Here is a 27,500-nt window from a genome sequence, read left to right as displayed (position 1 = left end):
GGGGAGTCCCACAAACACCCGGAGCGTCACCGAGGAGGTCTTTTATCTTTCGCCTCCATCGTCCTCGTCAACATGTCGGCGGCCAGCGACTTTGGGAACCCTCTACGGAAATTCAAACTGGTCTTCCTGGGGGAGCAGAGTGGTAAGACCAGATTTGTTATTTGTTTTTTAAAAAACAAACTCCTTTTTGGGGGACTTCCGGGTGTGCGTCATGGTCACGTGACCATGACGCGGCTTCACGCACCTGCTAGCCGTGTCACCAAGTTCACTCGCCTTTTTCATGTTTTTTGTTTGTTTTTTTAACAACAAATTCCACATTATTATGACTACTTATTATTTTACAAGTTTTCCGAAGAGTTTTTAGTTTTGTGAGGTTGAACAAAGACATGTTTTAATCCCCTTTCCCTCCACAATGTATGTTTTAAGCTAGCTGTTGGTGTTGGCATAATTAGCATCAATCATCAATCAATATTTATTTATATAGCCCTAAATCACGATTGTCTCAAAGGGCTGCACAAGCCACAACGACATCAGGGCAAGGAAAAACTCAACCCAATGGGATAATAATAATTAGAGATAAATGCTTTAAAAATGTAATATCGGAAATTATCGGTATCGTTTTTTTTTTGTTTTTTTTTATTATTAAATCAACATAAAAAGCACAAGATACACTTACAATTAGGGGTGTCCAATAATGGCTTTTTGCCGATATTCCGATACTGTCCAACTCTTAATTACCAATACCGATATATACAGTCATGGAATTAACACATTATTATGCCTAATTTGGACAACCAGGTATGGTGAAGATAAGGTCCTTTTTTAAAATATATATATATAAAATAAGATAAATAAATTAGAAACATTTTCTTGAATAAAAAAGAAAGTAAAACAATATAAAAACAGTTACATAGAAACTAGTAATTAATGAAAATGAGTAAAATTAACTGTTAAAGGTTAGTACTATTAGTGGACCAGCAGCACGCACAATCATGTGTGCTTACGGACTGTATCCCTTGCAGACTGTATTGATATATATTGATATATAATGTAGGAAGCAGAATATTAATAACAGAAAGAAACAACCCTTTTGTGTGAATGAGTGTAAATGGGGGAGGGAGGTTTTTTGGGTTGGTGCACTAATTGTAAGTGTATCTTGTGTTTTTTATGTTGATTTAATAATTAAAAAATTATAATAAAAAAGATACTGATAATAAAAAAAACGATTACGATAATTTCCGGTATTACATTTTAAAGCATTTATCGGCCTACTTACAATTAGTGCACCAACCCAAAAAACCTCCCTCCCCCATTTACACTCATTCACACAAAAGGGTTGTTCCTTTCCGTTATTAATATTCTGCTTCCTACATTATATATCAATATATATCAATACAGTCTGCAAGGGATACAGTCCGTAAGCACACATGATTGTGCGTGCTGCTGCTCCACTAATAATACTAACCTTTAACAGTTAATTTTACTAATTTTCATTCATTACTAGTTTCTATGTAACCGTTTTTATATTGTTTTACTTTCTTTTTTATTCAAGAATTTTTTTTAAATTTATTTATCTTATTTTATTTTATTTTCATACCTGGTTGTCAAAATTAGGCATAATAATGTGTTAATTCCTCGACTGTATATATCGGTGTTGGTTGATATTGGTAATTAAGAGTTGGACAATATCGGATATCGGCAAAAAGCCATTATCGGACATCCCTAATAATAATAATAATAATATATTTTATTTGTAAAAGCACTTTACATGGAACAAACAATCTCAAAGTGCTACAGTGCATTTAAATAAAAACGCTAGAACCACAAATAGCTGCCCCCAACGAGTAAAATAAATAGTAAAATAAAATAAGAACTAAAACAGAGTAATAGCTAGAACTAGCACACATATATCTAACAAAAGGGTTTTTTTAAAAAGAAGCCTTTATTAAAAGAATCCACAGATTTAGAATGCATTTTAAAAATCCATCCGTCATGTCTTTCATAATAACTGAATGATAGGCAAACTTCTAAAAAAAAAAAGTGCAGTACCCCTTTTAAGTTGACGGAATGAGTGAAATGATGCAGACACGTTTGTGTAATAATTGACAAATGTGTCGTTTTTGACAGCATTATTGTTCAATCAAGAACACTTATTAGGTTTGTCCAGCTTGTGTGCTATTTTGTGCTTATTTGTTGTGTAGTTGCTACGTCATAGTAACCTTCAACCTACTATGTTTACCTTTTTGTAAATGACTTCACTCAAATATACACTATATTGCCAAAAGTATTTGGCCACCCATCCAAATGATGAGAATCAGGTGTCCTAATCACAGGTGTATACAATCAAGCACTTAGGCATGGAGACTGTTTCTACAAACATTTGTGAAAGAATGGGCCGCTTTCAGTGATTTCCAGCGTGGAACTGTCATAGGATGCCACCTGTGCGACAAATCCAGTCGTGAAATTTCCTCGCTCCTAAATATTCCAAAGTCAACTTTATTATAAGAAAAGTGAAGAGTTTGGGAACAACAGCAACTCGGGCACCTAGTGGTAGGCCAGGTAAACTGACAGAGAGGTCAGCATAGTGCAAAGACTTTCTGCACAGTCAGTTGCTACAGAGCTCCAAACTTCATGTGACCTTCCAATTAGCCCACGTACAGCACGCAGAGAGCTTCATGGAATGGGTTTCCATGGCCGAGCAGCTGCATCTAAGTCATACATCACCAGCGTGGGATGCAGTCAAGTGGCGACGCCTTCTCTGGTGTGATGAATCACGCTTTTCCATCTGGCATTCTGATGGACCAGTCTGGGTTTGGAGGTTGCCAGGAGAACGCTACATTTCGGACTGCATTGTGCCGAGTGTGAAATTTGGTGGAGGAGGAATTATGGTGTGGGGTTGTTTTCCAGGAGTTAGTTCCAGTGAAAAGAACTTTGAATGCTCCAGGATACCAAAACATTTTGGACAATTCCATGCTCCCAACCTTGTGGGGACAGTTTGGAGCGGGCCCCTTCCTCTTCCAACATGACTGTGCACAAAGCAAGGCCCATAAAGACATGAATGACAAAGTCTGGGGTGGATGAACTTGACTGGCCTGCACAGAGTCCTGACCTGAACCCGATAGAACACCTTTAATCTTAATTAGAAGGGAGACTGAGAGCCAGGCATCAGTGTGTGACCTCACCAATGCGCTTTTGAAAGAATGGTGGGAAATTCCTATAAACACACTCCGCAACCTTGTGGACAGCCTTCCCAGAAGAGTTGAAGCTGTAATAGCTGCAAAAGGTCATATTGAACCCTATGGGTTAGGAATGGGATGGCACTTCAAGTTCATATGTGAGTCAAGGCAGGTGGACAAATACTTTTGGCATTATAGTGTACGTGCTTGCATGCGTATTGATGGACAATTTGCATGCAATTTTTTTCAACATCAATATCGGACACCCCTGATGTAAATGTTATGTCGCCATCAGATAGAAAAGTGAAAGAAGTATAGTGGTGTGCAGTGCAATGTGTGCAATAAACAAGCCCATCCTTCCTGTCTGATACATGCCTTGACGATATTACCCATCCTTAGACTTGTCGTCTTATCCATCACTGGCAGACGCTGTGTTGTTTTAAATCCAATCATGCTGGATTGGCGTGTGTGTTTATCTAAAGTAGAGCAACTAGATGATGCATTGATACAATTAGCCGGGCATCATTAGCATAATCGTTATCAGATTCTGCCTCGCGGATATGAAAGCCAAGTAATTAGTCTACCGGTGACGACTCCTTGGAGCTCATTAGCAGCTGTTAATTAAAGTCTGACAACAGTCTGCAAGTTAGGCTCGCTTTAAGCTTTGAAAACGTAAGATAGCATCTTTTAGATCAGGGGTCACCTTTTGAACCAAGAGCTACTTCTTGGGTACTGATTAATGCGAAGGGCTACCAGTTTGATACACACTTAAATAAATTGCCAGAAATAGCCAATTTGCTCAATTTACCTTTAACTCTGTTATTATTGATAATTGATGATATTGACACTTAATTGAACGGTTTAAAAGAGGAGAAAACACGAAAAAAAAGAAAATTAAATTTTGAAACATAGTTTATCTTCAATTTCGACTCTTTAAAATTCAAAATTCAACCGAAAAAAAGAAGAGAAAAACTAGCTAATTCGAATCTTTTTGAAAAAATTAAAAAAATTATTTATGGAACATCATTAGTAATTTTTCCTGATTAAGATTAATTTTAGAATTTTGATGACATGTTTTAAATAGGTTAAAATCCAATCTACACTTTGTTAGAATATATAACACATTGGATGAAGCTATATTTCTAACAAAGACAAATCATTATTTCTTCTAGATTTTACAGACCAAAAATTTTAAAAGAAATTCAAAAGACTTTGAAATAAGATTTAAATTTGATTCTACAGATTTTCTAGATTTGCCAGAATAATTTTTTTGAATTTTAATCATAATAAGTTTGAATAAATATTTCACAAATATTCTTCGTCGAAAAAACAGAAGCTAAAATGAAGAATTAAATTGAAATTTATTTATTATTCTTTACAATAAAAATAAAAAAAATACTTGAACATTGATTTAAATTGTCAGGAAAGAAGAGGAAGGAATTTAAAAGGTAAAAAGGTATATGTGTTTAAAAATCCTAAAATCATTTTTAAGGTTGTATTTTTTCTCTAAAATTGTATTTCTGAAAGTTGTAAGAAGCAAAGTAAAAAAATTTATAAATTTATTTAAACAAGTGAAGACCAAGTCTTTAAATATTTTCTTGGATTTTCAAATTCTATTTGAGTTTTGTCTCTCTTAGAATTAAAAATGTCGAGCAAAGCGAGACCAGCTTGCTAGTAAATAAATACAATTTAAAAAATAGAGGCAGCTCACTGGTAAGTGCTGCTATTTGAGCTATTTTTAGAACAGGCCAGCGGGCTACTCATCTGGTCCTTACGGGCTACCTGGTGCCCGCGGGCACCGCGTTGGTGACCCCTGCTCTAGATGAACGCTGCGTTTACTCATGAAAAAAGAGCCATTGCGGCCATTGATTCCAGAAATGATGGAATAGATAGTTGGGATCATTCTCCAGCCGTTTATCACTTATGGCAAGTAGCAATGATATGAATGATTCCTGGATCTTCAGCCAGCACCTCTATTTTCACTTCAGTCGTTAGTCAGGACTTGTCTTTTCCCCTCACTGATATTTCCTGGTGGCCACTTGGACAACAATGTCCACCTCACACACGCTAACGAGCTCCCTCGGCAGCTGCAGACGTGAGTAAAAATGTCCGTTTATATATGGGCCTGCATGCACAAGCAGTCCTGCGGCGTGTTTATTTGTGCAAAGAATAAACACACAAGGTGGGTATTTTCTTCTATTTTAGTCGAGTCATTTACTAAAGGTAAACCTTATAGGGATGTCCAAACTACAGCCGGCGGGCCAAGTGCGGTCCGCCAGTGTCTTCAATTTGGCCCGCAACACGTCATGAGTAGGGATGATGTTCGAAACCGGTTCTCCCGGTTGTTCGATAAGAAAAGAACCGATTCCATGGACTCGAATCCCTTTTTGAGAACCGGTTCCCGTTATCGAGGCCACTATAGTAAAGAAAAAGAGTTGGTTCTTTATTCGAATCCCTTCCCACAGGAAATGCCCTGTGGGACGGCAATGTTCTGCCCATTTGATTGTAGACTCTTACTGACACCTTGTGGCGATATGAAAATACTACGCGTCATTAGTTTGGGCACTTCCGGGTTGGCGACGTCTGTTCAGTTCATGAGACAATTGAGAAGTAGCCAAGTTGTTAGCTCCTACAAGCCTTGGAAAAGATAAGTCTGTAAGTAAACTGTTTAAGTTGTTTATGTAACTCAATATTAAGGTGGAAAGTGGTTACAGTTGATAGTAAGATGTTTATTGAAAAACGATTTTTGTGCACTGTTTCAATGGATGTTTTGAGGATTTAAAATGGCTGCCAGTCGTGTATTTCCACCATCGAAATAGTTTCAACACTCAGAAGTATTTGTTTGATGATAGTACTGTATATTTGTGTGAAGCTAATATTTACATATTGTGTATTAAATTTCAGTATTTTGATTTAATCACATAGCTTATACATTTGTCATTGTGTGTATTTCAGTTTAAAAAAATAAAAATAACAGTCCAGTGCAAGACAAAACTAAAGACAGGAAAAGACAAAGCAAGATCAACAACAATAAAGAGCCTGAATGGATTAATCTGCTTTGGAACTTTATTAGACGTCTTGGATTGTTTGTTAGCTGTCTGCCTGTGTTTGTAGTTAGTATGTTCCAATAGCAGCAGAAGTGCACTTTTTGGAGAGCTGTGTTATTTTCAGTTTTGTGCCCAAAGGACTGATTTTATTTAACACTATATTAATATTTATACACCTATAGTGATCTCAGAGACAGGTTGTTTTTGTGTTACTGTATATATTTGTTTTTCTGAAAAATCCCACTTAATATACTTTGGGTAACAGTCAATATTTATTTTATTTTTTTAGGGGGTAACAGTCAATATTTATCTATGTATTTTATTTTATTTTTCTTATAAAATAAGTGAGCTTTTGTTAAACCAAATATTGTTTTTTTCCATATACAACAACCTATCTGGATTCGATAAGAGAATCGATAAGGGATCGGTTCGATAAGAGGATTCGATAATGGGCTCGAACTTGATAATTTCTTATCAAACATCATCCCTAGTCATGAGTTTAATAGGGAATCTTGCCTGCAGGGATGTGGCATTCATCTTAAAAGATGTTTGTCGCCATCAAGTGGACAATGCCAGTATCTCAGGTTATTATGCTCTGAACGTTCTACTGCGCAGCATTTACTTATATGACATCCCTAGTCATGGTGCAAAAATGCAACCAACACAAAGTTTGGATTGAAAAAATAAAATAAAGTGTCCACATCATTCAATGTTCTGGGTCAAGAGCTTAACATCATGAAATATTATAATCACTAGTTGTTGCCCAAAAAAAACAACTATTACCACTCCACTTTAACTTAAAGACAGCAAAGGTCCATTCCAGACTGTTAATAATAAACAATTTAATGCAGTAGAACATTTTTGGTTGATTTGATTTATTTTAATCTATATTTTTTATATATTCACCCTGTAATTGTTCCACAAATTGAAATGTCTTCACATACACATTAACATTGATTCAATACACTGTGGAGTAGTTTATAAATGACTCACAGTTCCTTGCAGCTTCAAAATAAAAACATTTAATACTAATATTGTTCAGATATGTGCATGTTTGCTTTAAAAATGCTTAGTGTCCACATGCGTGGACAGCATCTTTTAGCTCTTATTTCCAAAATTGTGTGCACTACTGAATTGGGGTCTTATGGCCGCTTATGTGGACACTTATACTGCCATCTGGTGGTGTCAGAAGAGTATAACATACAATGGAATTTGGAAAAAAAAGTGTAAAAATTATAATTAGCATGTCACTAAACATGAAGTACACGTTTGTGTACTTATGGACTAAGTACATCATATCAAAAGATGATTCTTAGTTTTTATTCTAATTAGGGTCCAATAAGCCCAAATAGCAAAGAGAAATTAAAAGAAGCATGTAAACAAACAGCTTGGGCCTTAAGAGGTTAAAGGAAATTAAGTTAGTACAACAAGCATATTAACACACTTTTCAAAAGCCTTTGATCGCGTACATTATGAAAGTTTTTTTTTAAGAAAGTGCACAATACAGGAGTTCCAAAATACATACTAAAAATGTTGGTGGTTTGGTATGCTCACCAATATCAAAGTAATCAAGTCTGATGATGTTATAGTCATGTTAGGATTTAAGGTAGCTAGCGATTAGCGCTCTAATTGCTTCTTAGCGATTAGTGGCATAAACTGCTATTCGCGGCGCTATAGTGTATTATTTGAATATTTTAGTATTGCACAATAATGCTGACCTGTCTCTGCTCGGGATGGTCTCCTGCTGGCCCCACTATGGACTGGACTCTCACACTATTATGTTAGATCCACTATGAATTAGATTCTCACAATATTATGTTAGATCCACTATGGACTGGACTCTCACACTATTATGTTAGATCCATTATGGACTGGACTCTGACACTATTATGTTAGATCCACTATGGACTGGACTCTCACACTATTATGTTAGATCCACTATGGACTGGACTCTCACACTATTATATTAGATCCACTATGGACTGGACTCTCACACTATTATATTAGATCCACTATGGACTGGACTCTCACTATAATGTTAGATCCACTATGGACTCTCACACTATTTTGTTAGATCCACTATGGACTGGACTCTCACACTATTATGTTAGATCCACTATGGATTAGATTCTCACAATATTATGTTAGATCCACTCTGGACTGGACTCTCACACTATTATGTTAGATTCATTATGGACTGGACTCTGACACTATTATGTTAGATCCACTATGGACTGGACTCTCACACTATTATGTTAGATCCACTATGGATTAGATTCTCACAATATTATGTTAGATCCACTCTGGACTGGACTCTCACACTATTATGTTAGATCCACTATGGACTGGACTCTCACACTATTATGTTAGATCCACTATGGACTGGACTCTCACTATTATGTTAGATCCACTATGGACTCTCACACTATTATGTTGGATCCACTATGGACTGGACTCTCACACTATTATGTTAGATCCACTATGGACTGGACTCTCACACTATTATGTTAGATCCACTATGGACTGGACTCTCACTATTATGTTAGATCCATTATGGACTGGACTCTCACACAATTATGTTAGATCCACTATGGACTCTCACACTGTTATGTTAGATCCACTATGGACTGGACTCTCACTATTATGTTAGATCCACTATGGACTGGACTCTCACACTATTATGTTAGATCCACTATGGACTGGACTCTCACTATTATGTTAGATCCACTATGGACTGGACTCTGACTATTATGTTAGATCCACTATGGACTGGACTCTCACTATTATGTTAGATCCACTATGGACTGGACTCTCACTATTATGTTAGATCCACTATGGACTGGACTCTCACTATTATGTTAGATCCACTATGGACTGGACTCTCACACTATTATGTTAGATCCACTATGGACTGGACTCTCATACTATTATGTTAAATCCACTCCACGCCCATTGCACCGGTCGCCCAGGGGGGGTCCCACATCTGCGGTCCCCTCCAAGGTTTCTCATTGTTATCCCATTGGGTTGAGTTTTTCCTTGCCCTGATGTGGGATCTGAGCTGAGAATGTCGTTGTGGCTTCTGCAGCCCTTTGAGACACTCGTGGTTTAGGGCTATATAAGTATACATTGATGATTGAATAACATTTAAAAGACTATTATATGGGATATATATGAGGGGGTTCCTGCTCCAGTTCATCAGTTTGGGGCTCCTTAGCCATGAAAACATTAAAGACCCCTGTGTTAGTATTTTGTATTCACTTGATCAACCCTTTTTAACATTCCACAATACAAAATAATACAAGAATATATGATTCAGGTTGATGTCGTATTGGATCAATATCGATATCGGTCTCATACAGTAGGAAGGGAATTCATATGGCCCCATTCGTCACTTTTTACCTGACACATGAAAAGTGAGGACTTGGTGGGTGTACTATCCACCTTAGCCGCCAGATGGCAGTTGAGAGTTGAATATCTTAAAATGTGGCAATTCCAGCTTTGATCACAGTGCATGTTATGTAGCGTGGCGCTTTCCATCAGTTCCAGCAGACTGCTTTGCACAATGATTCACCCCGCCCCCTTTCTCTTTACGCGAAATCCACCCAGGAATGTGGCCATATGAACCCCTTCCCCACTGTGTGTGGGTAGACTCCTGCAGTGGGAGTCCATCTTGATTGTCTGGGTTAACAACATCTTTTGTCCCCCTCGCAGTTGGGAAGACGTCTCTGATCACACGCTTCATGTATGACAGCTTTGACAACACCTACCAGGTGGGTGCTGCTTGGCCTTTTTATTCCATCTGCTCAGCGTCACTAGCCATCTTGTCCTATCCACATTGCCTTTTTTGAGCCAAGGCACATTTTTTTCATTGAAAAAAATCCTGAGGCACACCACCAGCAGACATCATTAAAAAAACGATATTGACAGTAAAAAGTTGTTCTCGCAATTGTTGGATATGACTTTAAAGCATAACCAAGCATGCATCAACAGTGTTTCCCATAAACTGCCAAGATACCTGTGGCGGTGGGGGCGTGGCTATGGGCGTGGTCACCATGACATCATCGAGTAATTTGCATAATTTCTACAATGATATGATTTTCTCTAAAAAGGCTCAAAAAATGTATAGTTACTAATTAATAATAACAGTTTTGTTTTAAACGTCCATCCATCCATCCATTTTACAATATAATTACAACACTTTATGTACATATTTATATACAGATTTGAACAATAAGTTATTCACTGAAATATATTTATTAATTGTGGTTCTTATAAAAAATATATCTTATAAAATATAAAAGCTAAAATGTCTCATAAAGCTCTGCCCCTTTAATTAGTGCATGCTAAATAATTTAACTTTAGCCTACTACTACAAGCATATTATTTACCAGCAACATAAAGTGAAACAGAGGCAGAGGTGTCCTGCCACAGTCAGTTACAAATAAACAGAAAACAGTAGTGGTGGTAGATAGACACAGAGCTTCATCAAACATCTGATCCACTGAACAAAGAGCTCCAAAAATCTTGAACTTTAGACTGCCATCAGTTTTACTCCCTACACTTAACCATGTGTTTCCTACTGCCTTTGCACCCTTTGTTATATACACATGTTGTGTTTCTAATATAAATACATTTAATAAAGTCAAATACAAATAATGCAACAAGAGAAGTATCCTACACTTCTCTTTTGTAAAGTAAATCTGAACAGCCGATATGGGCATCTACATCAACTATATGATTTGCCTGAGAAGCTGGACAGGACAAAAAATAAAATAAAATAAAAAAATAAAAAACATATATTTTTTAAATTTATTTATTTATTTATTTATTTTATTTTTAATTTTTTTAATTTGTGGCGGACGTAATTCTTTCGTGGCGGGCCGCCACAAATAAATGAATGTGTGGGAAACACTGATCAATATAGCTCTTGTCTCAAAGTAGGTGTACTGTCACCACCTGTCACATCACGCCAGGACTTATTTTGAATGTTTTGCTGTTTTCCTGTGTGTAGTGTTTTAGTCCTTGTCTTGCTCTTGGTGTTTTTTCCTGTTTTGTTGGTATTTTCGTTGCAGTTTCATGTCTTCCTTGAGCGCTATTCCTCACACCTGCTTTGTTTTGGCAATCAAGAACATTTAATTTGTGCGGACGCTCTCCTTCTTTGTGGGGACATTGTTGATTGTCATGTCATGTTCGGATGTACTTTGTGGACGCCATCTGCTCCACACGCTGTAAGTCTTTGCTGTCGTCCAGCATTCTGTTTGTTTACTTTGCAGCCAGTTCAGTTTTAGTTTCGTTTTGCATAGCCATGCCTAAGCTTCAATGCCTTTTCTTAGTGGCACTCGCCTTTTGTTTTTTTGGTTTAAGCATTAGATACCTTATTACCCGCAGGCTGCCTCCCGCTGACGTCTGCATATTGTGATCACGACACGACGTGTTCCCGACATCTACAAAGCAATTAGCTACCTGCTGCCACCTACTGATATGGAAGAGTATTACACGGTTCTAGACAGCACCGACACTCAACAACAACACATTATTTACAGATTATAATTACTTGTGTGCAAAAAATATTTTTAACCCAAATAGGTGAAATGAGATCATCTCCCACGGCACACTAGACTGTATCTCACGGCACACTATTGTGCCGCGGCACAGTGGTTGAAAAACACTGGTCTATACCAGGGTGTCCAAACTTTTCTACTGAAAAATCAAAGCATGCAGGGGCCATTTTGATGTTTTTCATTGTCAAAACCAATACAATATAAAGATTTCTTTACCTTTAGGACTCCACTCAAGGTCTGTTCCATGGACCTGGAAATGTATCAGTCATAATGGTAAAATTAAGTCATATATGAAGTCATTATTTTTACATTTATCTTTCAATGTAAAGTTTTAATTAGATTTTTTTTTTTTTATGTTCTATGCTCTTTTTGTTTAAGAAAACCTTGTTTTTATTGGCCGAAACACAAAATATGCAATATCTTGTTGCGGTACAGCGGGGGAAGAAAACGGCACGGAAGCAAGGACGTTGTTTTGCTCTATTTATTATAATAAACAATATGCAATGAGGCGTGTAACTAAACCAAAATGTGCCCCTCAGTTCCAGTGAAAGGAACTTTGAATGCTCCAGGATACCAAAACATTTTGGACAATTCCACGCTCCCAACCTTGTGGGAACAGTTTGGAGCGGGCCCCTTCTTCTTCCAACATGACTGTGCACAAAGCAAGGTCCATAAAGACATGGATGACAGAGTCTGGTGTGGATGAACTTGACTGGCCTGCACAGAGTCCTGACCTAAACCCGATAGAACACCTTTGGGATGAATTAGAACGGAGACTGAGAGCCAGGCCTCAATGCGCTTTTGGAAGAATGGTGGAAACTTCCATAATACCATTTCTCAATTAAAAAACTGTTACAACTTCAACATTTCTTGACCGATTTAAACAATTCCAACACCAACCGATTCATCCATTCGGGACATTCCGGCTATTAATCATCAATGTTCCCGAAATTCACAAATTTCCAGGAGGTTCCCATTGAAATGAATGTGACATTTTTCCAAGATTCACATTTCCTACATTTTTTTAACCTGTTCAAACCTTTCCAACATCAACACATTCCACTCATCCTGGACATTCAAACTAACACTTTACCAAGTTCCAAACCAAATTCCCGTTTTCCTGGAAATTCACAAATTCCTGGATTTCTGTAAAAATATTATCCATCCATCCATTTTCTACCGCTTGTCCCGTTCGGGGAGGCGGGGGGTGCTGGAGCCTATCTCAGCTGCATTCGGGCGGAAGGCAGGGTACACCCTGGACAAGTCGCCACCTCATCGCAGGGCCTACACAGCAAGACAGACAACATTCACACTCACATAGTGTTTTTATTATAGTATTATATTTAATATTATTTTTTTGTTTGTTTTGTTATTATTGTCCATCCATCTTCTTCTGCTTATCCGAGATCGGGTCGCAGTTAATGTTAATATTAGTATTATTATTAATATTATTATTACGGATGTCCGATAATATCGGCCTGCCGATATTATCGGCCGATAAATGCGTTAAAATGTAATATCGGAAATTATCGGTATCGGTTTTTTGATTATCGGTATCTTTTTTTAATTATTTTTTTAAATTTTTATCTATTTTTAATTAAATCAACATAAAAAACACAAGATACACTTACAATTAATGCACCAACCCAAAAAACTTCCTCCTCATTCACACGAAAGGGTTGTTTCTTTCTGTTATTAATATTCTGGTTCCTACATTATATATCAATATATATCAATACAGTCTGCAAGGGATACAGTCCGTAAGCACACATGATTGTGCGTGCTGCTGCTCCACTAATAGTACTAACCTTTAACAGTTAATGTTACTAATTTTCATTAATTACTAGTTTCTATGTAACTGTTTTTATATTGTTTTACTTTCTTTTTTATTCAAGAAAATGTTTTTAATTTATTTATCTTATTTTATTTTATAATTTTTTTTTTTAAGTACCTTATCTTCACCATACCTGGTTGTCCAAATTAGACATAATAATGTGTTAATTCCACAACTGTATATATCGGTTGATATCGGTATCGGTAATTAAAGAGTTGGACAATATCGGAATATCGGATATCGGCAAAAAGCCATTATCGGACATCCCTAATTATTATTATTATTATAGTTTTATCATTAGTAATAGTATTTTTAGTATAATTTTATGTTATTTGTATTAGTATTAATTATTATTATTATTGATATTATGGTTTTATCATTATTTGTATTTTATTATAATTTAATATTTAATGTTGGTATTATTATTTTTAGTTATTATTGTCCATCCATCCATCTTCTGCCGCTTATCCGAGATCAGGTCGCGGTTAATGTTAATATTAGTATTACTATTAATATTATTCAATCATAAATTGTCGCTACTAACACATTTATTTACCAATTCAGCTCATTTAGGACATCCATGCTATTTATCGCCTTCAAGAAAATTCCCGCTTCTCCCAAAATTCCCAAATTACCAGGAAATTCCCACTGAAACCAATAGGACATTTTACCAAGTTCCACGATTCCCACATTTCTCAACCGATTCAATTAGTTCTAACACCAACATGTTCAGCTCATGAATGTTATTACTTGGCGCCATCTTGGAAGTATGCACTCCAGTCCGTCTCAGTCCGAGGCTGCAGAACGGCGCTAGATAAATAATGGAGGAGGAAGTCGGCGGCCATCACCCAGAAGGAGCATGACTTTGGAGACAAATGAGGACACGCTTCATCCCTCACCATAACCCAGCTTTAAGTGGACAAACCAGATAGCATCTGCTTGTTTTGATCATGTCCGCACAGACCATCTGCCATACCCTGTAGTACATGATGAAGAAGTCAGGGAGGGACTTTTTGTTCATGAATGTAGTGTGTGCTTTATAGGCAGATATGACATCCATGTTTGTATTCATGTCTTCATGCTGCTTGTCTGGCAGAAGTGTTATATTCAAATATAAACACTGCCGCCTGTGCTCTGCGACAAGAATAAAAGATGGAAGCGAGCCTGCAGAGGAGAGGATTAGCCAGGACTTCATGCGTCTGTTTTCATGCCTTCAGACTCTCACGTAGCAGAGTCCTTCACAGGGAGAGCGGCGGGAGATTTGAAAACCGAGGGATGGGTACCCAATTCAGTACTTTTAAAGGTGCCATGTTTCCATACCTTTGTTGCATGTAATGCACAGGTGTGAAAAGTGAAGGCCCGGGGGCCAAATCTGGCCCGCCGCATCATTTTAAGTGGGCCGCGAAAGCCGGGAAATAATATGCGGCAATAAAGTACGTTATCTTTTCTTGCTAAAGGTATATGACAGAAAAACATTGTACTTCATGCGATTGCTTATCTTTTAAACCAGGGGTGTCCAAACTTTTTGACCTGGTGACGACACAAAAAAGGCCAAGAAAAAGCAAACCACACATAGAATAGAATAGAAAGTACTTTATTGATCCCTGGGGTAAATTCAGCTCCACAGTTCACTCAATATAGACAATAAACACTTAAGCATTGTTTCCCACACATTCATTTATTTGTGGCGGCCTGCCACGAAAGAATTACGTCCGCCACAAATAAAATAAAAAAATAAAATAAAATTTTTTTTTTTTATTTTTTTTTTGTCCTGTCCAGCTTCTCAGGCAAATCATATAGTTGATGTAGATGCCCATATAGGCTGTTCAGATTTACCTTACAAAAGAGAAGTGTAGGATACTTCTCTTGTTGCCTTATTTGTATTTGACCACTACTGTTTTCTGTTTATTTGTTACTGACTGTGGCAGGACACCTCTGCCTCTGTTTCACTTTATGTTGCTGGTAAATAATATGGTTGTAGTAGTAGGCTAAAGTTAAATTATTTAGTATGCACTAATTAAAGGGGCAGAGCTTTGAGAGACATTTTATCTTTTATATTTTATAAGATATATTTTTTGTAAGAACCACAATTAATAAATATATTTCAGTGAATAACTTATTGTTCAAATCTGTATATAAATATGTATATAAAGTGTTGTAATTATATTGTAAAATGGATGGATAGATGGATGGATGGACGTTTAAAACAAAACTGTTATTATTAATTAGTAAGTATACATTTTTTGAGCCTTTTTAGAGAAAATCATATTATTGTAGTAAATTACGCAAATTACTCGATGTCATGTGACCACGCCCATAGCCACGCCAATCAATGGCCACGCCCCCACCGCCACAGGTATCTTGGCAGTTTATGGGAAACACTGACTTAAGTATTTTTACATGTGAATAATATAAATACAGTCTATTATACAGCATTATTCACATGTGAATAACAAATACCATCTATTATACAGCATTATTCACATGTGAATAACATAAATACAGTCTATTATACAGCATTATTCACATGTGAATAATATAAATATAGTCTATTATACAGCATTATTCACATGTGAATACCATAAATACAGTCAATTGTACAGCATTATTCACATGTGAATAATATAAATGCAGTCTATTATACAGCATTATTCACATGTGAATGACATAAATACAGTCTATTATACAGCATTATTCACATGTGAATAATATAAATACAGTTTATTATACAGCATTATTCACATGTGAATAACATAGTCTATTATACTGCATTATTCACATGTGACTATAAATAGAGTCTATTATACAGCATTATTCACATGTGAATAACATAAATACAGTCTATTATACAGCATTATTCACATGTGAATAACATAAATACAGTCTATTATACAGCATTATTCACATGTGAATAACATAAATACAGTCTATTATACAGCATTATTCACATGTGAATAATATAAATAGTCTATTATACAGCATTATTCACATGTGTATAATATAAATACAGTCTATAATACAGCATTATTCACATGTGAATAACATAAATACAGTCTATTATACAGCATTATTCACATGTGAATAATGTAGATAGAGTCTATTATAGAGCATTATTCACATGTGAATAATATATATACAGTCTATTATACAGCATTATTCACATGTGAATAACATAGTCTATTATACAGCATTATTCAAATGTGAATATAAATAGTCTATTATACAGCATTATTCACATGTGAATAATAGTCTATTATACAGCATTATTCACATGTGAATAACATAGTCTATTATACAGCATTATTCAAATGTGAATATAAATAGTCTATTATACAGCATTATTCACATGTGAATAACATAAATAGAGTCTATTATACAGCATTATTCACGTGTGAATAATATAAATACAGTCTATTGTACAGCATTATTCACATGTGAATAATATAAATACAGTCTATTCTACATTTAAGTACAGTCAAAAAGCAACAAATGCATTATACAGTCTGATGGCTGTCGGTATGAAGGACTTCCTGTGTCGTTCCGTGTTGCATTTTGGGAGTCTGAGCCTTCCACTGAACGTGCTCATTCTCTCCGCCAGGTCTGAGTGTAGTGGGTGGGCGGTGTTGTCCATAACGGCTAGGAGCTTTGCTAGACTTCTCCTCTCTGACACCACCGCCAGAGAGTCTAGCTCCACTCCCACCACATTACTGGCCTTCTTTACCAGCATGCCCAGCCCGTCATTTCATGGTGGAGTTAACCCTTTTTTTTGTCTGGCTTTAGAGTCATAATTTAGCCGGAAACGTCCTAATCGTACGACGTCACACGTGAAAGTAAATGTTTACTTAACTTTGTTGATGTTGGTTTAACACTGAACGGTGCCTGAAGGAAGCCTCCCCACTGGCGTGTGCTATTTAATCTTTCATAAGATGATCCATAATTTACTCTAATGTGTCTGTGTGCCGTTCTATTTTTACAATCTGGGCCAAAAAGAGGCTGAAAAGCAATGCTGCCGTCATGTCACTACCAGCACGTTTGATATAGCAGCTGCACAGCGTATTTAATTCATCATCGTGCAGAAAGACATCAGTCTCAGGGCTTCTTGTCTGAGTGTGCCTCAAACAGGCAAAATAACCAAGTGCTTGATCGTGACTTTGTCCAAACACACACTTATTGTCAGAGCAGAGCCCGTAAACCACTTTTCTTTTTAGCCAGATTTCCTCCTTTGGTCCGCAGCGGTCGCTGGCATCGCCACGGAAACCAGCGCGTGATCAAGCTGCTGATGTCCAAGCGGGCACCCTGCTGCGCTGCCTAACTTCCTGTAGACCGGGGGGCTGGGGGGGGGGGGCAAACCTCTTCCACTGAGGGCCGCACACTGAACAATCAAAGCACGCTGGGGCCATTTTGATATGTTTCATTTTTAAAACCAATACAATATGTAAATGTTTTCATCTTTCAGAATCAGAATCAGAAATACTTTATTAATCCCTGAGGGGAAATTAGGTGAGAAACAGGTAAATGCTGGGGGGGGAGGGGTGAGAAAAAAAAAATTCAGTCTAAGCCTGGGCCCCTGACTGAGGCCAAGGAGAAAAAAACCCCATAGCCATAGCACACATAAGCATGTGTCTAAGAGGGAAACATCAAAGAACACAAAGGACATTTGTCAGGTTCAAACACTGATGACATCTATTAAACAAGACAAGAAGCAAGGAATTAAACAGAGACAGAATTCAATTTGGCTCAATTGAGGAGAAACGCGTAGACCTGTACCCTTGCACAGTGTCCCACCACGCTCCGACGAAAGATTGTACGCCTCCTCTTTTATTTGGACTTTCCCTGATTACATGGCAACAGCTGTTTCTAAAGGAAGGGGGTCGTAAACAGCCGCTGCCTTTGGTCACAAAACAGTTCAAAGAAAAAGGTGCTTGGAGGGGAGTCAGGTCCTGCTTCCTCTCCGCTTTGTAGATCTCGGGTCAAGACAAAATCTTCCTGTGGATTACAATACATCAAAGAAACCGACACCTTCATGTCACTTCCCATCCTACACAGTGGAGTTTTACAAGCCTTTTGCTTGGTAGGATCAATAGTTGGAAAATGACCAAATTTTAATGGTCAAATCAACGTCACAACCTGACATTGATTAAACGTTGTCAAAAAGCATGTTGTTTCAACGTTATGTTTGAATTGCTCGACGTCAGGACCTAATTCAACAGTGTTGTTTCAATGCCTGCTGGGAAGGAATGAGGAGGGGGCTACAAGAGTGTCTTATATTGAAACAAAAAAACAGGCCAATGCTGTGAAGAGAAGCAATACAACACAAATCACACGAGGACTGATACTTCAACTAAAATTGTTGTTGGACAGGATATTACTAAAATATTCATTTTGCCACAGCGGTTACTGTCAGGTTCAAACACTGATGACATCTTTCAAACAAGACAAGAAGCAAAGAATTAAACAGAGACAGAATTAAATTTGGCTCAATTGAGGAGAGACGTCTGGGCTGTACTCTTGTACAGTCTCCATCACGCTCTGGCGAAAGATTGTACGCCTCCTCTTTTATTTGGACTTCCCCTGATGACATGGCAACAGCTGTTTCTAAGGGACGGGGGTCGTAAACCGCCATCGCCTCTGATTAAAACAGTTCAAAGAAAAGGTCGTAAAACAGTTCAAAGAAAAGGTCCCTGGAGGGGAGTCGGGTCCTGCTTCCTCTTCGCTTTGTAGTTCTCGGGTCAAGACAGTATCTTTCTGTTGATTACAATACATGAAAAAAACAGATTACCTTCATGTTGCTTCCCATCCTACACAGTGGACTTTTTACAAGCCTTCTGCTTGGTAGGATTAAAGACAGCTTTTGTCTGCTCGCCGGGAACTCATGGCAACACAAAGTTTTGTGATAACTTGGATACAATAATTCTGACAGTTACTGTCAGTGTTGTTTGAAAAAAGTGATCTGCTCTACGTGCACACTACAATTTATTGGACTGTTTCTTGCTTCACCACTGTTGACTTATTCACGGATGTCCTCCCTCCACTTACAAGGCAACCATCGGGATTGACTTCCTGTCGAAAACGATGTACCTGGAAGACCGAACGGTAAGACGTGTGTGTGTGTGTGTGTGTGTGTGTGTGTGTGTGTGTGTGTGTGTGTGTGTGTGTGTGTGTGTGTGTGTGTGTGTGTGTGTGTGTGTGTGTGTGTGTGTGTGTGTGTGACTAACTAACGTTGGCGTGTGTAACGTCTTCTGTCCGCCAGGTGAGGCTGCAGCTGTGGGACACGGCGGGACAAGAGCGCTTCAGGAGCCTGATCCCGAGCTACATACGAGACTCCACCGTGGCCGTGGTGGTCTACGACATCACAAGTACGGGTCACGCGCGCGCCTCGGCCTCAAGGTGGCGTTTGTGTTAACCACGGAAGTCTAGGCAGTGCGAGGTGCGGTTATCCCGACCATATGACTAACATTCAATTAGCCAAGTGAAACCAGTCATACCCACTTTAGATGTGACCCACACTATAATGCCAAAAGTATTTGGCCACCCATCCAAATGATGAGAATCAGGTGTCACTTTAATCAGATGATGATTGATAAGAAATTATCGAGTTCGAGCCCATTATCGAATCCTCTTATCGAACCGATTCCTTATGATTATCTTATCGAATCCAGATAGGTTGTTGTATATGGAAAAAAACACAATATTTGGTTTAACAAAAGCTCACTTTTATTTTATAAGAAAAAACTAAAATAAAATAAATATTGACTGTTACCCCCCCTAAAAAAAAATATAAAAAAAATATGGACTGTTGTTACCCAAAGTATATTAAGTGGGATTTTTCAGAAAAACAAATATATACAGTAACACAAAAACAACCTGTCTCTGTGATCACTATAGGTATATAAATAATAATATAGTGTTAAAAAAAATCAGTCCCTTGGGCACAAAATTGAAAATAATACAGCTCTCCAAAAAGTGCACTTCTGCTGCTATTGGAACATACTAACTATACACACAGGCAGACAGCTAACAAACAATCCAAGACGTCTAATAAAGTTCCAAAGCAGATTAATCCATTCAGGCTCTTTATTGTTGTTGATCTTGCTTTGTCTTTTCCTATCTTTACTTTTGTCTTGCACTGGACTGTTTTTTTATTTTTTTTAAACTGAAATACACACAATGACAAATGTATAAGCTATGTGATTCAATTAACATACTGAAATGTAATACACAATATGTAAATATTAGCTTCACACAAATATACAGTACTATCAGCAAACAAATACTTCTGAGTGTTGAAACTATTTCGATGGTGGAAATACACGACTGGCAGCCATTTTAAGTCCTCAAAACATCCATTGAAACAGTGCACAAAAATCGTTTTTTCAATAAACATCTTACTATCAAACTGTAACCACTTTCCACCTTAATATTGAGTTACATAAACAAGTTAAACAGTTTACTTACAGACTTATCTTTTCCAAGGCTTGTAGGAGCTAACACAACTTGTCTACTTCTCAATTGTCTCATGAACTGAACAGACGTCGCCAACCCGGAAGTGCCCAAACTAATGACGCGTAGTATTTTCATATCGCCACAAGGTGTCAGTAAGAGTCTGCAATCAAATGGGCAGAACATTGCCGTCCCACAGGGCATTTCCTGTGGGAAGGGATTCGAATAAAGAACCAACTATTTTTCTTTACTATAGTGGCCTCGATAACGGGAACCGGTTCTTAAAAAGGGATTCGAGTCCATGGAATCGGTTCTTTTCTTATCGAACAACCGGGAGAACCGGTTTCGAACATCATCCCTAGCCACTGGTGTATAAAATCAAGCACTTAGGCATGGAGACTAGAGATGTCCGATATTCTGATATTGTCCACTTCTTAATTACCGATTCCGATATCAACCGATACCGATACATACAGTCGTGGAATTAACACATTATTATGCCTAATTTTGTTGTGATGCCCCGCTGGATGCATTAAACAATGTAACAAGGTTTTCCAAAATAAATCAACTCAAGTTATGGAAAAAAATGCCAACATGGCACTGCCATATTTATTATTGAAGTCACAAAGCGCTTTTTTTTTTTTTATTAAATGCCTCAAAACAGCAGCTTGGAATTTGGGACATGCTCTCCCTGAGATAATCCTGATGCCCACTACAACTATGGGAAATACTACCGTATTTTTCGGACAATAAATCGCAGTTTTTTTCATAGTTTGCGACTTATACTCGGGAGCGACTTATGTGTGAAATTATTAACACATTAGCGTAAAATATGAAATAATATTATTGATCTCATTCACGTAAGAGACTAGACGTACAAGATTTCATGGGATTTAGCGATTAGGAGTGACAGATTGTTTGGTAAACGTATAGCATGTTCTATATGTTATAGTTATTTGAATGACTCTTACCATAATATGTTACGTTAACATACCAGGCACCTTCTCAGTTGGTTATTTATGCCTCATATAACGTACACTTATTCAGCCTGTTGTTCACTATTCTTTATTTATTTTGAATTGCCTTTCAAATGTCTATTCTTGGTGTTGGCTTTTATCAAATACATTTCCCAAAAAATGCGACTTATACTCCAGTGCGACTTATATATGTTTTTTTCCTTCTTTATTGTGCATTTTCTGCCAGTGCGACTTATACTCCGAAAAATACGTTATACTTTGACTTTCACAAAGTGCATTCTTTTTTTTTTTAAACATGCCTCAAAACAACAGCAACAAAAACAATGAAGGCACACAGCTTCAGTCCAGAGTATACTAGAGTCATAAAGTAAACAATAACATAGTCCTCCTTTAGTGCCTGGTAGACTGTATAACAGGAAATTATAAACTGGGCTCAATGTGCCCTGCTCTAACGTATTTGTATGAGTGTAACAAATGTTCTGCAAGCTGGTGGTGAGTGCTTGAAGTGGCCTAGCAGTCAGCCAGAGCTTCTGAAATGCTGCGTTACGACAAGGGTGGTTTTTGTTGTAATTTTGTTTTTTTCTCAGCGGAGTCTTTAAGCGACAACTGTGTGGTACTACTTTTTTTTGCTGTTTGATTGTCATCCATCGTCCGCTTGTATTCATCGTGTATCTCCTTATGATTCTTGAAGAGGTGGGAGATCAAATTGCTCGTATTAAAGGAAGGTTCCTCCTCGCATAACCAACTTTTTGCAGTCTTTGCAAATTGCCAGTTTTATTTTATTTTTTTTTATTTTTATTTTTATTTTATTTTTTTGTCCTGTCCAGCTTCTTTTGCCAGTTTTTTATCCGTCAGAGACACTTTAAAATAATCCCAAACCATGTCGTTAGTCAGTCACCGAGCTCGCTGACTTGTTAGCCACGGCTACAGCACCGGCAACAACACACTCTTGTTGTTGTTATGCTCCGCTCGCGGCGGTTTGATGAGGTCATCAAGCGTCGCCAGTAAACCTCTCATGCTGCAACTCCTGTGTTGTGTGTGGGAGAGGGGAGAGGGGAGGGGCTGCTGACTGGGAGACGCAACTGCTCTGTACTTCTCCCTACGTCCGTGTACCGCTCCGTACAGCGGCGTTTTAAAAAGTCATACATTTTACTTTTTGAAACCGATAATTTCCGATATTACATTTTAAAGCATTTATCGGCAGTCCGATATTATCGGACATCTGTAATGGAGACTGTTTCGAAGTTGTCTTTGTCTTCTTATCCTCTGGCAGACCAGCTGCTTGTGCGGTGTGTTCAGCAGCATCACCACGCCGTCTAGTGTACGACAAGCTCCAGTCCCATCATTATTCGCCACAAAGCTGACTGTCGGCCTTACCTCCACAGACGTGAACTCCTTCCAGCAGACGTCCAAGTGGATCGAAGACGTAAGAACAGAGAGAGGAAGTGATGTCATCATCATGCTGGTGGGCAATAAAACAGACCTGGCAGATAAGAGGTGAGTAGGAAACCCTCCTGGACACATTTTGGCATTTTATTAGAATGGATTACGAAGAGCTGCCTGCTCCTTTTTTATTGTGACTGCAGCCGTTAACATGAATAATTCCCAGTCTTTTTATGTTCGCTGTCAGCCTACTTCCTGTCTTTGGAACAGTGACAAATACTTTGCTTATCTGGTAGTTAGAGATATTCATTTGGGGGTGACAGCACAGCTATAATTCACTGCTGCATGCACAGGAGCGTACGGAAGGATGGTGTGCGTCCATTATGCAACGACGATGAGCACAGCTCGGCGTGGCTTCAGTGGCAGCACACACGCCCGCGTCTGGAAATAGCACCCATCAGGTGGTGCTGTTATGTAAAAATAGTTATTTTCTGCGTGTGGCGTGGTTGTGTGCCAAGATGCCAAGAGCATCACTTAAGTCTGGGGTGTGCAGCTAATGTTTTAACTAGAGATGTCCGATAATATCGCCCCATCCTTGTTTGTGAATGACTGAGCATTTCATGGAATCTACTTTTATACCCAATCATGGCACCCACCTGTTCCCAATTTGCCTGTTCACCTGTGGGATGTTCCAAATAAGTGTTTGATGAGCATTCCTCAACTTTATCAGTATTTATTGCCACCTTTCCCAACTTCTTTGTCACGTGTTGCTGGCATTATATTCTAAAGTTAATGATTATTTGCAAAAAAAAAAAGTTTATCAGTTTGAACATCAAATATGTTGTCTTTGTAGCATATTCAACTGAATATGGGTTGAAAATGATTTGCAAATCATTGTATTGCGTTTATATTTACATCTAACACAATTTCCCAACTCATGGAAATGGGGTTTGTATAAAGACAGTCTATTATACAGCATTATTCACATGTGAATAATATAAATACAGTCTATTATACAGCATTATTCACATGTGAATAATATAAATACAGTCTATTATACAGCATTATTCACATGTGAATTACATAAATAGTCTATTATACAGCATTATTCACATGTGAATATAATAAATACAGTCTATTATACAGCATTATTCACATGTGAATAACATAAATACAGTCTATTATACAGCATTATTCACATGTGAATTACATAAATAGTCTATTATACAGCATTGTTCACATGTGAATAATATAAATACAGTCTATTATACAGCATTATTCACACGTGAATAACATAAATACAGTCTATTATACAGAATTATTCACATGTGAATAACATAAATACAGTCTATTATACAGCATTATTCACATGTGAATAATATAAATATAGTCTATTATACAGCATTATTCACATGTGAATAACATAAATACAGTCTATTATACAGCATTATTCACATGTGAATAATATACTGTAAATACAGTCTATTATACAGCATTATTCACATGTGAATAATATAAATACAGTCTATTATACAGCATTATTCACGTGTGAATAATATAAATACAGTCTATTATACAGCATTATTCACATGTGAATAATATAAATACAGTCTATTACACAGCATTATTCACATGTGAATAATTTAAATACAGTCTATTATACAGCATTATTCACATGTAAATAATATAAATACAGTCTATTACACAGCATAATTCACATGTGAATAATTTAAATACAGTCTATTATACAGCATTATTCACATGTGAATAACATAAATAGTCTATTATACAGCATTATTCACATGTGCATTACATAAATAGTCTATTATACAGCATTATTCACATGTGAATAATATAAATACAGTCTATTATACAGCTTTATTCACATGTGAATAACATAAAGACAGTCTATTATACAGCAATATTCACATGTGAATAATATAAATACAGTCTATTATACAGCATTATTCACATGTGAATAATATAAAGACAGTCTATTATACAGCATTATTCACATGTGAATAATATAAATACAGTCTATTATACAGCTTTATTCACATGTGAATAATATAAATACAGTCTATTATACAGCATTATTCACATGTGGATAACATAAAGACAGTCTATTATACAGCAATATTCACATGTGAATAATATAAATACAGTCTATTATACAGCATTATTCACATGTGAATAATATAAAGACAGTCTATTATACAGCATTATTCACATGTAAATAATATAAAGACAGTCTATTCTACATTTAAGTACTGTCAAAAAGGAACATATGCATTATACAGTCTGATAGCTTTCGGTATGAAGGACTTCCTGTGTCGTTCCGTGTTGCATTTTGTAGAAATGCAAATAGAAATCCTCCATTTCAGGGTCAAACTTGGTATGATCATAACACCTTCTTAGCTGTGCAGGTTGGTTGAGGATGACCATGATGACGCTCCTTGCTGTACTGGCAGGCACATCACCATTGAGGAAGGCGAGCAGCGGGCTAAAGAGCTGAGCGTCATGTTCATAGAGACCAGCGCCAAGACAGGTTTCAACGTCAAACAGGTAGGAGAGCAGCTCCCATATTTTTCACCCCATCTTAATATCACATTCATCTTTATCTATTGAAGCGGGAATTTAGGGGTATTGTGGCCAAACAGCTCAATTTTTGTTTCATCCGACCACAGAACTTTCCTCCACAATACCCAGCAATATGTTTTAGAGGAGAAAAGGTCAGGCTTTTAATCCCAGGAACACCATTCCTACCGTCAAGCATGGTGGTGGTAGTATTATGCTCTGGGCCTGTTTTGATGAATGTTTTTTGTGACCAACAAGTATGTGCTCCAATCACTCTATCACAAAAAAATAAGAGTTGTAGAAATGATTGGAAACTCAAGACAGCCATGACATTATGTTCTTTACAAGTGTATGTAAACTTTTGACCACGACTGTAGATGTCATGTATAAGGATGTCCTTATCTGATATTGATATTGATATCAGCAACAAAAACATGTATTCAATGGTATCGGCTTGCATGTAAAATGTCCGATACAAGCAGTCCGGCAGCGTGGTTACTTGCCTGAATGTCCGCCAATAAGCACACCAGGTTGGTCTTTTCTTCTATTTTAGTCAAGTAAAAAAGGTAAGCATGCTAGGCTATAGGCTACTAAAGAGCCAGCAGCTGCACAACAGCTAAGCACACTAAATGAAACAATATTGCAGTCTAAAACCAGACATCTGTCAATATAAACAAGTATCAAATAAGTATTACTTACACATACAAAGTCTCCACAGCAGTATTAGAAAGTACCCAGTAACAAACGTGTCCGCATGACTGCATCATGAGCTTAACGTCCTAAATAATTGTGGCCACTAAGTGTCACCAAAAACTTCCACCCAAAGATTAGTGTTTTCCATACCCAACATTATCATCTAAGTCATTTCACTTGATTCAATATTTTCTAACATTGCACACCACAAACTATTACAATTATAGACAATTATTAGTGCTGATATCGGCTCGGATTATTATCGGTATCGGCCAATACTCAAGGCTCAAATATCGAATTGGTATCGGAAGTAAAAGAAGTTGTATGGGAGCCACCGAGTCATGTATCTGTCAGGTTCAAACACTGATGACCTCTATTAAACAGACAAGAAGCTAGGAATTAAACAGACAGAATTCACTTTAGCTAATTGAGGAGAAACTTCTGGGCTGTACTCTTTGTACAGTCTTCCAAAACGCTCTGACGAAAGGTTGCACGCCTCCTCTTTTATTTGGACTTTCCCTGATTACATGGCAACAGCTGTTTCTAAAGGAAGGGGGGTCATAAACAGCCGTTGCCCTTGGTCACAAAACAGTTCAAAGAAAAGGTGCCTGGAGTTTGCGTCAGGTCCTGCTTCCTCTCCGCTTTGTAGATCTCGGGTCAAGACAAGATCTTCCTGTGGATTACAATAGATCAAAGAAACCGACACCTTCATGTCGCTTCCCATCCTACACAGTGGAGTTTTACAAGCCTTCTGCTTGATAGGATCAAAGACAGCTTTTGTCCTCTCGCCGGGAACTCATGGCAACACAAAG

General features: G+C 37.4%; 1 protein-coding gene across 6 annotated transcripts in view; it reads left to right on the top strand.

Moving 5' to 3' along the window:
* Window positions 1–6: 6 nt before the first annotated feature.
* rab6ba (RAB6B, member RAS oncogene family a) overlaps window positions 7–27,500 on the top strand; it is a 66,782-nt gene continuing 39,288 nt past the window's right edge. For all 6 annotated transcript variants that reach the window (XR_009824781.1, XR_009824782.1, XR_009824780.1 and 3 more), the window contains exons 1-6: window positions 7–142; window positions 9,935–9,993; window positions 19,658–19,711; window positions 19,869–19,974; window positions 23,421–23,532; window positions 25,890–25,983. Coding sequence is in view for 1 of the 6 variants with exons in the window: in XM_062039075.1 (XP_061895059.1) it covers window positions 73–142; window positions 9,935–9,993; window positions 19,658–19,711; window positions 19,869–19,974; window positions 23,421–23,532; window positions 25,890–25,983 (495 nt within the window). In the remaining 5 variants the exon portion in view is untranslated. The remainder of the gene's footprint in view (window positions 143–9,934; window positions 9,994–19,657; window positions 19,712–19,868; window positions 19,975–23,420; window positions 23,533–25,889; window positions 25,984–27,500) is intronic.

The sequence above is a fragment of the Entelurus aequoreus genome, linkage group LG27 (assembly GCF_033978785.1).
Source record: "Entelurus aequoreus isolate RoL-2023_Sb linkage group LG27, RoL_Eaeq_v1.1, whole genome shotgun sequence".
Classification (NCBI taxonomy): Eukaryota; Metazoa; Chordata; class Actinopteri; order Syngnathiformes; family Syngnathidae; genus Entelurus; species Entelurus aequoreus.
Note: the sequence above shows the minus strand (reverse complement) of the source record. Positions and strands in the feature narration are given on the sequence as shown.